Below are 14,400 nucleotides of genomic sequence, written 5' to 3' on the forward strand. Positions count from 1 at the left end.
CAAAGAGCAAAGCAATGGAAGGCAGATAGGAAAGATCCAAGACCGGTCGCTCTATTTATTGGATAACACTTTAACCAATCAGTGTGTTCTTGGTCCATGGCTGTGCCACCTAGCCTAAGCATTGTTGTGTGACCCATATCATTGGTGTCTGTTTCTATGTACTTAGTTTGAAAATTGTCTGCCTGTGGGCTGAGAGTGCTTCCAATTTTAGCATTTGTTTTGAGCCCACATCTGCCTACTCATCCTGTAGGCAAAGCTGTTTGCATGCAACTTGATTGAAAGTGAGCATGCCAGAAGAAAATGCTTTCCCCACCTCTTACCCCCACCCTGGAAGCCACCATCATGCTGGCTTGATATCTTCTCTCTGTTAGTCTTTGATTCCTTGGCTTTTCCTGGTCACATGGGATCTGTTCAGATTTTTCAACTGGGAAGTCTTTTGAATTTAGTATAATTACAAATGAAATTTTTTCTCATTGCTTTTGAAGTGTGAATGGTTGCATCCAGCCAGAGATACATACTTGGTATTCTGCTTGCTCTTGCAGAACAGATGCCTTCCATGACTGAATTTTGAGGGAGTTATTTAGAAAATAATGAAACTAACAGCTAAGCACTGGTTTTTTTTGGTCTGTATCCTGCATCATTGCCAACTTTACTATAATTATGTCATTCAAAGAAAGATTTCAACACTATGCTTTCCTTGGCCTCTTTATGTTTCAAGAATACAGATTATGGCTATCTTTTTAAGGGGATAAAACATATGCAAGTGTCAATATGGCTTTTTATGAAGTTATTAGAGAGTTTGTAAAGTTTATTGAGTGAATCTTATAAAATGGCAAAAGGAATGGAGTTGAAAGTCATTCTGCTGACGGGAAGAATAAAATTTTCAGAGGTAACACAACTATTATGAGATAATAAAAAAAGTCTATGATAAAAGGAATGGGAGAGCTTTTGGAAATTTACAGAAAGTTTTAGTGTCATTCCTTAGACATAATATGCTTATAATTGTAGTTTTTCCTGGTAGATAAGCCAGTTATGGGGGTATATGGATGCATCTTTGTCATTAGTAGGAGTCTGATTTTAACAGAAAATGTCTTTTCTTTATAGGATGCTAGCTGCAGGGAAGAAGCTCAAATGAACTTAAAGTCTCCCAGTTGTTTATGGTCAAAATTTCTACTTGCCTCCTTTCCACAGCCATAAATAGATATTATCCAATAGAATATTTAGGAGAATGACAGTGGACTATTTCTATGCTGTGATCACTACAATGAAATATGGCTAGTGGAAGTGAAGAATTGAAATACCCGTTTAACATCCATCAATATAAATATCAAGTTAAAACATCACATCTAGCTAATGCTCTCATTTTGAGGAAGTTAGGTCCTCTAGATTTTTATATGTCTTAGGAGCTTTTTGGAGAGGGGCCCTATCTGGAGAGATTTTGCATCATTTGGCTTAAGAGAACAGCTCCAGTTAAGAATTAGTAAAGTCTGGGCCGGGCCGTGGCGCTAAAGGTAAGGTGCCTGCTTTGCCTGCGCTAGCGTTGGACGGACCGCGGTTCGATCCCCCGGTGTCCCATATGGTCCCCCAAGCCAGGAGCGACTTCTGAGCGCATAGCCAGGAGTAACCCCTGAGCGTTACCGGGTGTGGCCCAAAAACCAAAAACCAAAAAAAAAAAAAAAAAGAATTAGTAAAGTCAAAAGTTAGTGTTGAAATTGGTTTTGATCCCTAGTCTTCTGTAATGTCTACTGATGCACTGGACAAAGAAATTGTGTAGAGGTCAGTCTCAGCGGACTATAGATGACAGAGTTAAAGAAGATCCATATTTAGATTTAGTGAGATTTTCTAGGAGGAATGACTCAGCTCTTAGTAAAGCCTACTAATGGGTTTAAAAGAGATGGAGAGATAGGACAGAAAGCAAGATACTTGCTTGGCATGTTGACAACCCCAGTACCATCTTTGGCACCACATATAGTCCTCTGAGGACCACTGTGTCTAGTGAAACCTTTTTTCCTGTTAGAAAATATATAAGATGTAGACTCATAGGAGATTCTTCATAAACTCTTGTGTTTGCATGCATGATACTGAGAAGGAAATCTTGAATTCGTGGTTTGGACATTAAATTATTTCATGTTTTTGAGTAGCAGTATTGGAGTCTACACCAGCAGACCGAGCCTCAGTGGAAAGCACAGCGGTGGCAGATACCACAGACCTTTCACCCTGTAGGTCTCCTTCCACACCTCGGCATCTTCGCTACCGACAGCCTGGAGGTAAGGACCCTGAAAGGGCTTCAAAAGAGAGGAAAGTGTATGATAATTTCTAGTTCTGAACTTTTTGCTTGCCTTACTCCTTCATTCCCAAGATGTTGCCTAGTCTCAGTTACAAAAATTAATTTGAGGAGTAGTAGAGATAGTACAGTGTCTTTCTTGCACAGGCCAAGTTGGATTTGATCCCTGGCATCCCATATGATACTTCAAACACTGGCAGGAGTAATTCCTGAGCATAGAGCCACGAATAACTCCTGAGCACCACTGGGTATGGCCAAAAACAAACAAACAAACAAACAAAAACTTGAAACAGATAACATTGTTCTAGGGCTAGGTAGTGGAAAAAATAGCTAATAAATAAATATGCCACTTGGTGGTCGGAGAGATAATACAGAGGTTATGTGCTTGCCTTGCTTGCAAACAACCTTTGTTGTAACAATGTTTACCTAAACAACATATTTTTTAAAAGATATGTATGTAGGAGTTATAGAGTACATGATTTATAGGTAACAAGTCTGGATTTTATCCTTAGACTGCACATTATTTCCCAACCACTGCCAGCAGTGATTCCTGATTACTGCTGGGTATAGCCCACTCACCCCCTAAAAAATGAAGTGTGCTATTTTCTGTTATATATATGACAGATACTAATATTTAATTATAAGGTTAGTAATTGGTATAAGGATTACTATAATCAATATGGACTTTCTGCAGTGCACTTGTGTGAATCAGTAGGAGTCAAAGCCTGTACTCAGATGATTGCTAGTTAAAGGATTTCAGAGCTGGTCTTACCAATAGGCCCTTGGACTCTGATCTTGCATCATGAACCTCAGAGTGGTCTATATTAGATTGGTTCAGTCAGGTTCCCACAATTGCTGAGGGAACCTTATAAAGAATTCTGTTCCATCTAAAATAAGTACAATATTATAGACCCCCATTAATCATTAGTGCTAGGATCAAAACTGATATTTATTCTTTATAACAATGAAGAAAAAGTACCGCCTATTTGCTTTTAAATAGCCCAATGATCTTTAAATGGATAAAAGACAATCTAGGGTCCAGGGTGATAACATAGAAGAAGTAGGCATTTGCCTTGCATGCAGCCAACCCAGGTTTGATCCCCGACATCCCAAATGGTCTCCAGAGCCTGCCAGAAATAATTACTGAGTGCAGAGCCAGAAGTAGCCCTGAGTGCTGGTGGGTGTGACTCAAAAACAAAAACAAAAAAAAAATAAGAAGAAAAGAAAAAAGAAAGACTGGGGGCTAGGAGCCAAGTGGTCTCAGATACATTGGTGGGGTAATAAGGACAGATCTAAATATCCAAGCCAAAGTCAATGACAATAGAATCAAGAAACCTAAACTTTAACAATCTAAACTTAAATGGGCCTGTTATACTGACAGGACAGGGGGCCAAGATTGGTGGTATAAGATGCACTATAGGTTCATTGGTGGAGGGAGGTTGACACTGGTGGTGAGAATGATCCTGATTCACTGTAAATTTGAAATTTAACTATGAAGGAATCTGTAGATCAAAACTGTTTTAATAGGGTCCGGAGTGGTGGCACAAGCCATAAGGTGTCTACCTTGTGCGTACTAGCCTAGGACGGACCACAGTTCAATCCCCCAGCGTCCCATATGGTCCCCCAAGTCAAAAGCGATTTCTGAGTGCATAGCCAGGAGTACACACTGAGCATCACAAGGTGTGCCCCCCAAAAAAACAAAAACAAAAAAGTTTTAATAAAGTAAATAAATAAAAATTTAAAAACACACAAAAAAGTAAAAAGAAAAACCCATATAAATCAAAGTAATTTTTAAAATCTACTTCTTTACTGTTTAAATAAATATACCAAATAACAGTTGTTTTGAGATGTTTCCTTTTTTTTATCTCCTCAAATAAGTCAGTAGGGAAAATGACACAATTATGAATTCAGGTTCACCCCAGGTCATCCAAGTAAAATGTGAAGACCATATTTTTATTTGGGTTTTGATTTTTGGGCCACCCCTGTCAGAGGTCAGGAGTTACTCCTGGCTCTGTGCTCAGAAATCACTCCTGGCAAAATTGGGGGACCATATGGAAAGCTGAGGATCAAGCCTAGGTCAGCCATTTACAAGGCAAATGCCCTACTCACTGTACTATTACTCTGTTCCCTTAAGACTATTCTTGACACGCATACTCATACTTCACTAGGGCAATTTTCAGAAGCTAGAAATGGTCATTGTGAACTGGGAATATAGCTCAATGTTGGAGGAGGTCCCTTGTATTTGTGATGTTCTGGGTTTAATTACTATAACTTGGGGGGAAGGGGAGAAAGAAAGGGTCATTTTATTTGTTGGCTCAGTCAGATGATAGATCTGTTGGCTTGCTAGCAGCTCCAAAAGCCACTAACCTGGGTCAGGCTGTTGTCAGACTGATGGACATTAGGCCTTGAAAAACACAGTGGTTTTAGGCTCTGAGCCCATCTTGGGACATCCAGGTATTTGGATAATTTTAACAAACAAGAGCAACAATTTAGATTTTTCCTGGTCAGTCGTAAAACTGCTACAGAGTCAGCCAAAATATTCTTTTTATGAGGGAGGATTTGCCAGATCTGACATTTCTCAGGATTACTCCTGGTTCTACACTCAGGCATCATTCCTATTGGGGCTGGAGCAGAAAGAGCATATAGTACCAGGAATTGAATCTAGAAATTGAATCCAGGCTGTGTGCAAAGCAAACACCTTACCTCCTATACTATCTGTCTGGCTCCCAAATCACTTTATTGCTCAGAGATCCTTGATCAGTTGGCTGTAGCAACTTCTTTTTTTTTTTTTTAATTCCCCCCCCCCCCTCTCTGTAGCAACTTCTTGACTATTACCGCATGACTCAGATCATAAACTGGAACAGTCTGGGCCAAAGCCCACAAAAGCAAAATTCTAACAAGCCTAGAGTTTTAGCTCTTCCCTGATAGTACTTAGAGTGAAATGCTTTGGCACTATTTTCACAAACCTGTTTCATAGTTTTTTTAAATGTGTATGCTATATATAATTTTTAATTTAGGTAAGCATTATTTGGAAATCCTCAAGCTGTTTATGGATTAACTAAAGTCCTTGGCTTCTCCCCTGTTGTGACTGAATCATCCAGTCAGAGGAACATAAGAAAGAAGCTGCAATCTGTGATAATGAGGATCCAAATGGGGACCTTGTCAGACACATTTTTTCACCACATGGCAGCTGTTTTGCCTTTTCATCTGTATTTTTGCCACCTTGTTCTACAAGTGTTTTAAGGCTACTTTGATGAAAAGGTTTGAGCTCCTTTTGTGCTTTCATGCTTGGCTATGTTAAACAGCTCATTTCTTTCCCTCTTTATTTCTTCACTTACTATATACCTTTAGGGGCAAGCAAGGGTAAGCCCTTCAAATCACAATCATGATGAAATATTCTCACTAAAAGCGTGAGTGAGGAAAAGGACTGGGTTTAGCATTGGCCTCACCATCAAATGCTACATGTAAACTATCTGGGGAAAAAAAAAGGTGCTTGGTGCTACCTTTCCATTATTGAGTCCATCTCTTGCACTAGGCCAACCTGAACTCCATCCCCAGCATCCTCTGAGCACCACCAGTATCGATTCCTGAATACAGAACCCTGAGCACTGCTGGAGGTGACCCAAAAACAACAAAATTTTATTTTGAACCTATTCCAAGGTGTCTCAGATAAACACTTCTATGGCCCTCGATATAACTTAGTAGAGCACCTGCTTTGGAGACATGAGGTCATGAGTTTGATTTCCCACACCACCTCTATGATCTAGAGGCAATACCATAAGACCCCTGACAATATAAGTCACACCAGTGTGAGTGAGCACCATGACCTGGTCATTGCAACAGCAACAATAAGTAGAAAGGGATGACAGAAAAGAAGAGGAAACAACATCAATATTTTTCTTTTAGAGAGAAGGAAATTGGCGATATGATATAGAATATTTTTAAATTATATCTATATTGGGTATAAATATAATTTACCTGCCATAGAATTTATTCCTTGAGATAGGCAGTACAGTGGTTTTTATAGAATTAGTAGATTGGGCAACCACATTTACGATCCAATTCCAGAACATTTTCATTACTTCAAAGAAAAATAAACAGACCCTATTAACAGTCTCATCATTCTCTGGGCTCCAGCAACTAATTTCCCTTTAGTCTTTATAGGTTTGCCTGTTCTGGGCATCTCATATAAATGGAAGCATGTCATGTATGACCTATTGTGGTGATTCTTTCACTGATCCTTATTTTTAATACACCATGTTCATTCATGGTGTACATATCAGTAGTCATTCTTTTTTGTGGGTCAGTAATAGTCCCTAATGTATTTGGATCGCACATTTGACTGAACTATTCATGAGATAATAGACATGATTATTTCCCTTGGTGGATATTTGAATAACATTTTTGTTCAGGTAGAGGTGGATGAATTATTTCCTTTTTTTCTCTGAACACAGGGCCTTTGTCCAACTATCTTGGGTGAAGGAATGAAAATGAGACATTTTCTCACAGAACATTGTTCATCAGTCTCACCATGCCATTTCTGTTTTTTTCTTTTTAAACAACCAGGACAGACAGCAGACAATTCCCACTGTGCTGTTTCACCTGCTTCTGCTTTTGCCATCGCCACGGCTGCAGCAGGACATGGGAGTCCACCAGGTGCGTAGAGGCCATGGAGTTAAGTACAGACACACACAGTCTATATGAAATGTGGAGTCCTTACCTGATGATAGCCTAGAGCTGGGCCTAAGACCTTATTAGAAATAGAATCTCTACTCCCATATGGTGTCAATCTATCTTGGCATGAAATTATCTTTTGGACAAGCACCATCTACTACTGGATACCAGTAGGGTGTCTGTGGACGTCAGGGCTGAGAACTTCTGTTTGCAGGAATGGTTCTTTCCATTTCACATGTTGTTCCAGGGAGTTCTCGAAGTTGTTTAGCCAAATGACTAAAAACACGTGTTTTCTTAATTAAAAAGCACAAGGCTCAAAGCATATGCCAGGTAGGAGGGAGGGCTGAAGAGGTGAGGACAGAGGCAGCATGACTTTCACTGACTCATCCTTCATTTTTAGTGCTCCATGCAGCTTTTTGCATGGCTATTGGTTAATTTTCTGAGTAAAAAGAGGTACTTAAAATAAAAACAATGGATTTTTTTTATTAAATATAATTTTTATTTTAATCATAGTGGTTTACATATCGTTGACAATAATATTTTAGGTACATATATTAACATAAAATCAGGGGAGTTCCCATCACCAAGTTGCCCTCCTTCCACCTCCGTTCCTGTCATCCTTCTTCCCATATCCTCTTCTCTTACCCCCAGGGCAGTTAGAATAAGTAGTCCCCTCTGTGCCTAGCTTACTACTTAGTGGTTGTACACCTATTTGGTCTAAAACAATGGATTTTTAAAAGAGACAATTTATGCTCATTCTCTCTTTGCTCATGTGTAAGAAGGACATTATGTTTAAATAAATCTGTAGATAGAGCTGAAATGGTAGCGCCCATGTGTTGTAAATGTGAGGGCCTGAGTTTGCTTGTTGGTACAATATGCTCCCCAGACCATCACAGTGTCAGCAACCACAAGTGTCCATGCTTCAAACAGTCTTCTTGGCATCAGTGCTTTAACCTAAACTAACCCTATTAGTCTTGGTTATCATGCTTTGGAGAAACAGAAGTGGTGATGTGTTTTGTTATTTAGGCAGATTGGGGTATTTTTTATGGGTGAGTCTCTAGGAGGTTATGGTACATGCCCCCTGAGTTTCTCACCCCTAGGATGAGCTTCAATACAAGGACCCATGGTTGCAGCGCTACTCAGGAGGGAGAATGCTGAATTGCTAGGGACCACCCAAGCCACACCCTATGGTGTCTGGCATTGTGGTGTCTGCAGTGCCAGAGGTTAAAACAGGGTCTGCCATTTGCCAGGCAAGCACCTTGGCCCCTGTGCTATCTCTCTGAACCCAGGATATTCTTGGCCCTAAACATTCCCTGGCCACTAGAAATGCCATCATCAAAGCACAAAACGATTGATGGTAATAATATTGCCACATTGCTAATCCAGTTGACTTCTATTGTTGATTGAAATAATAAGTGCTTCTTTGGTGAAATAATAAAGGAGTCTTGATTATAATTCTACAGAGTTGCTTTTCTGATTTACTAAGACTTCTTATCTTTTGCTTTCATAAGCTAGTCTGTATTTGGGAAAAAGTAAAGTAAAAAGCTTCCTTGTAGGTTTCATAATTTAAATGCTTGAACCTGGGGTTCGTCCAGGCTCTTTATCTCCTTACAGGTTTTCAATAGACTTTCAAGGAGCATTGACTTGTCTGAGCACAAAATCAAGTAAACAGCAGCTTACTTCTACACTCCCTGCACACAGTGTTTGCAGCCCTACCTCCCCACGTTGCTGCAGTAACTTCAGAAAGAAAGCTCTAGAGAATGAACCAGGAGCGGAAGATAACAGTGCTGCCAGACCATGGCCAGTGTTGCTAGGCACAAGGTAGCTGACTTGACCGTGGGGAGCAGACAGTCCCTTTAATATTAGACTGGCAATAGGGTTCAACATAGTTTGGAGCCATTTGATTAGAATTTTTGAAGTAAAGAAAATCCAGGCTTGTGTTTGACAGTGTTTGTGGCCCAATTCCATGGGTTACAGGTTGCATACAATTCATTTCAAGGGCTGAGAGGCACTGGCACCAAAAGCGAGAATCTCACTCTGTAGAATTGGCTCCAAAGCAAATTATACCTGCCTGGAAGACCTTTGCAGTATCACTCAGACCTACTGTTCACTGAGAGAGGTGGACTGGGAGCAGACACAGAAGATACTAAGATGATCAGGATTTATGAGATACCAGAGTCCATGTGGTGCCAACCAGAGATCTAGGTAGGCAGATGCGACCAAAGAAGGGAGTGCTAGGTAATGTTTAATTCCCAAAGTGGATTTTATCTCTGGAATGGCTGTTCCATGCACACCTGGCAACCTGAAGAGTTACAAAGGCCAGAAGGCAGTGTAAACAGTGGACCCCTCAACACTTTGATCTCCTTTCTGCTTGTAGGGGTGTGCCATGAGCCCCTTGGTAGCACAGATTCTCTCAATACTAAACACTAGCAGGAGACAAAGGAGAAGGCCTGAGTTCTTAGTCTGTAGAGTCGAATTTTAGGCTTCTGTCATCTCATGCTTTCCTGCCCCACCCTCTCTCTTACTGCCCCCTCACTGTATCCACCATCAAAATATAGAGGAATCTAGCAATTCAGATGGAGTGGAACTGGTGACTAATGATTATATTTTCAAATATTCACTCCAGCATTTGCATGCTAAGTCATTTTCTTTTTAATTATTGCTTAGAATATTTTCCTACTGAATTCAGAGTAAGTTCAAATTTAGAAAGCTGGTGGATGGGAAATTTTATTTGTAAACAGGTCAGATGAGATGCTACTCCTGGCCCTAGGAGCAGAGAAAGCTTTGTGGCCCTTGAATCTATGCAGCACTGGCTGTCCTGACCTTCAGGTCTAACTCAGCTAATACACACACTCCAGAGATGTCCGCGGAATTGTAACTGTTAGGTTTTGTTTAGGACCTAAACTGCACAAGTCTTCAAATATGCACAAGTCTCTTTCTTCCATAACATTCCTTTTTCACTTGTAGACCAAGAACAGCTACACTGCTGGAGAGGATTCTGGGTATACTTGTCACACAACACAAATTCTATTAGCTCCACACTGTGAAGATGTTCCAGATGATTTAGTGCTTGACTTTTGATTGGCAGCCAAGTCCCTCCATGCCCACTCTAGGATAGATCCTGAATTTGAGGGATCTAACCTTTATATGATTTCACTCAAGGAAAGATGAAACTCAAAAACCATTAGCTGGGAGCTTTAGGAAGTTCCCAGGGATTTTGAAGAGGTACCTGGTAGGGAAGTTCAGTGGCTGACACTTTAGCATCATTGACTTATTAGAAAAATTATTCAGGAGTCCAGTCTAGAAAATTCTTAGACTTACAGCAGCTACAGGAAATGTTTGCTGTAGAATGGAGGTAGAGTGGGATAATATATCTATCAGTTTTAAAATCAACCCTTTGGAGCTTCAGCTCAATGCAGGGTTGAGACAAAGTCACATGTCTTGCATGTCTCTTGCATGTCACTACTGGACCCCTATGTGTTTGTGAGCATTTGCTCAAATTTGGACTCTCTCTCTACATATATATATATGTATATATATATATATATATACACACACACACACACATGCACACACACACAAATCTTTATTTAAGCACCATGATTACAAGCATGCTCGTAGTTGGGTTTCAGTCATAAACAGAATACCCCTGCCCCTTCACCAGTGCAACATTCCCACCACCAATGCTGGACTCTACCTTAAAACAGAAATTAAAATGTATTCATTTTAGATGTCTGTTGAGACAGAATCCGCAGGTGCAGCTTTGATAGAGTTTGGAAATGAATAGAAATTCAAATGAAATGAGCACACATATCAGGGCACATACTGGCACTTACTATCTACATGAAGCTCTAGGACTAATTATAGAATTTATGAAATGATCTAAAACGAAATATGAAAGCATGAAGTAGGTTATTTTATAAGAGTAGAAATCAAAGCTATGGAGGTACTCCAAGCTGATTATTTGTGAGCAGATTATATGTTTTACCATTCTCTGCAAGTCACAATAAATTAACAAAATAGGAGAATAGTTGAATACATTTAAATAAAAGTCAATGACATAGCTAATAATTATTTAGATAGTAAGTTCTTTATTGATGATTAGTTGGTTTTTATGATGCAGTTAATTCATAACTTATTTTTTGTTAAACCACTCAGGTCTGCATAGTCAATTGTAGAGCTGAGCTTGGTATGAATGTCTCAGACTGACTGTGGTTGTTTGGTTTGCTTTTGTTGAAGTCAGATTGCATTGCATGCAACATTATTTGAATTTCTGCTATGTATTCTTAAAAAATCAGTATGTGCTTCCTTTGTTCAGATTTATTTACCCGTCCCTTTTGGTCACGATTAATTGGTTCTATAATCTAAATGTTTATTTCTGGTTTATTTAGTTTATCTGTTTTCTCTATATACCACATGTGAGTAAAATTATGGGGTGTTTGTCTTTCTCCATCTGTCTTATTTCACTCAGAATCCAAACCTCTTGGCTCATTTATTTTGTCTTAAAAGGCATGCATTCATCATTTTTTTTTCTATCTGAGTGGTGTTTCTTTGTATGTATATACCACCCCTTCTTTATCCAATCATCTGTTAATAGTCAGTTAGGTTGGGCCAGAGAGATAATACAGCAGGTAAGACAATTGTTTTGAATACACCTGATGTAGGTATGATTGCCAGTACCTCTTATGGTTTCCTGAGCACAGAGACTGGGTGATGAGTGCAGTCCCCAAAATATATAAAATTAAATGGGCACAGGTCTTGGCAAATAATGCTACAATAAACATGCAGTGTATGCAGACCTTAAATTTTGGGGGGAGTAGATATTCAGATGTAGAATAACTGTATAATATTCAATTTCTGTTTTTAATTTGTGCTATTTTTTGTAGTGGCTACTCCAATATTCATTCCCCTCCCCCAGAAAAGGGTACCATTTTTCACCACATCCTCTGTAATACCTGCTACTTATCTTTGATAGAATATCTATGAAAAAAATCTCCCAGATCTTTTGTTTGTTTGGGGGTTTTTTTTGGCCACACCCTGTGGCACTCAGGGGCTACTCCTGGCTCTGCACTCAGAAATCACTCCTAGCTTGGTATTCTACCAAATCTAAAGTGATAGTATTTTGATTTGTGTTTCCTAAGTAGGAGATGATCAACATCTTTTTATATGCTTGCTAGCTATCTGTATATCTTCTTTGGAGACCTTTGCAGACCTTCTACCCACATTTTAAACTGACTTTTCTGTAAATAATTGAGGGTTCTTTGTTTCTGTTTTTGGACCACTCCTGGCAGTTCTCAGGACTCCTGACTGAACTCAGAGATAATTTCTGGAGGGCTTGGAGAACCACATAGGATGTGGAGATTGAACCTAGTTTAGCTGTGTATAAAACAAACACCCTACCCACTGTATTATTGCTCTGATCCATGAAATAGTTGATTTGTCTTTATATTTTGTCTACTAACCCATTGTCAGATATATGATGTATAAATATTTTCTTCCATTCAGTAGACTATCTTTTTGTTTTTATGCAAGTTTTTTTTTTACTTTGCAAAGCTTTTTAGTTTGATGAAATTCCTGTTCACTTTTGTTTCTCATGCTGGTGGATTGAAGCCTCAAACTTGATACCTAAAATTGATGTCAAGAAGTATATTACCTATGTTGTCTTCTATGTATTTTGTGGTTTCATGCCTGACATTCATCTTTAACATATTTTGAATTAAATTTTTATGTGTTATTAGGTAGTGGACCACCTCATTCTTTTGCATGTGATCGTCCAGTTTTCCAAGCATCATTTTTAAAATTTATTGTTGGGGCTTGGGACCTACCATACAGTACTAGAGCTTACTCCTGGCTTTATGTAGTACTAGGAGGACTATATGAGGTGCTGCTGGGGATTGAATTAATGCTGGCCACATATAAGGCATGAATTCCTCCTACTGTATTATCCTTTTAGTTCCCTACAAGAACCACTTATTAGAGATTTTTTTTGCTGTGTATTCTCTTTGCTGTTATAAATTGTCACGTATATAATTTTATTTCTGCATATTCAATTATGTTTCATTAATCTAGGTATCTGTTTTCCTTTCAACACCATGCTGCTTTTTTTCTCTCACTTTGTATTATAAATTAAGAGTATGGAGCAGAAGACATCTACTTTTTACAATTTATTGTTCTTCTCAGTGTTTTGGTTTGGTTCGGTTTTTGGGCCACATCCAATGACACTTAGGGGTTATTCCTGGCTCTGCGCTTAAAATCACTCCTGGCTCAGAGGACCATATGGATCAAATCCAGCTTCATCCTGGGTCAGCCACACGCAATGCGAACGCCCTACCACTGTGCTGTAACATTGGCTCCTTGTTTTTATTCTTTTATTTAAACACTGTGGTTACAAGTTTGTTCATACTACAGGTATTTTTTCCACAGATTAAATTATTCATGATTGAGTTACACTCACACAATGTAAACAACCTTCACCAGTGCTCATTTCCCACCACCAATTGCAACAATTTTCCTCTCACCCTCCCTGATATCCTCTTCCTTCCGACCCACCCTCCCCAGCCTGCTTCTTATTGGAACAGTGGTTCCGTGCAAGAGCAAGATAATGTCATATTGTTTGGAACCTTCAGTGCAGGGAAGTCTACAGGGTCATCCTTAATGGTGCTCTAGGTGATGTTTCTGGGACCATATATATATATGTGTGTGTGTGTGTATATGTAATATATATGTATATATAATATATAATGTTTCTGGGACCATGTGATGTCAGTATATGAACCTATATCTGATGCTTGCTAGTCATGTGACCCTACCATGGTACTATCTTCTACCTCCTTTAGTCACTTAAATTTCAGTTGATAATCTTATCTCCAGAACCTGGAAGATGCCTCATTCTTGCCACGCCCTCATCAAGGGAGAGGTCTCAGGCACTATCCTCTTCTGTTTTCTTTAATAATTTCTCCAGCAAATGTGAGAACCAGTTCAAAGGATAGTTTAGGTTCTCACAGTAATCGAGAATGAAAACTCATCTCTATCCATAGTTAAGTTGCCGCTTATTAGCCCTGCTTTTGCCTCTCATTCCACATTGACTTCAGAAAGAACTAGATGTTGAAACTTTGATGTGTTCCTGGTTATGGGTCTGGTTTTGTGCAATTCTTTCCCTTCTTTTCTTCACTTCTGTGAATACCTAGAACTCACACACCAATTCCCACAGCATGGAAGCTTTTCAGAGATGTACAGAGATGTCAGAAAAACAAATTGTGGGTAGATTCTTTCTTGGCTACCAGTTGGCACCAAGGGACCTGACATTTCTTTATCAGAATTGCAGAAACTAGAATCTTATAATGATATAAACTGGTCAAAGAATTTCTATTTGAAGAACTAGATGGAATTTGCAATGAGACATTGATCATCATAATGCAGTGAGCATCACAGATATTCCCTGC

General features: G+C 39.2%; 1 protein-coding gene across 1 annotated transcript in view; it reads left to right on the top strand.

Moving 5' to 3' along the window:
* Positions 1 to 14,400, top strand: part of RASGRF2 (Ras protein specific guanine nucleotide releasing factor 2) — a 265,084-nt gene that overhangs the window by 165,789 nt on the left and 84,895 nt on the right. Inside the window, exons 16-17 of the mRNA XM_049766039.1 lie at positions 2,142 to 2,267; positions 6,851 to 6,940. Coding sequence (XP_049621996.1) covers positions 2,142 to 2,267; positions 6,851 to 6,940 — 216 coding nt within the window. The remainder of the gene's footprint in view (positions 1 to 2,141; positions 2,268 to 6,850; positions 6,941 to 14,400) is intronic.

Source organism: Suncus etruscus, chromosome 2 (genome assembly GCF_024139225.1).
Source record: "Suncus etruscus isolate mSunEtr1 chromosome 2, mSunEtr1.pri.cur, whole genome shotgun sequence".
NCBI lineage: Eukaryota > Metazoa > Chordata > Mammalia > Eulipotyphla > Soricidae > Suncus > Suncus etruscus.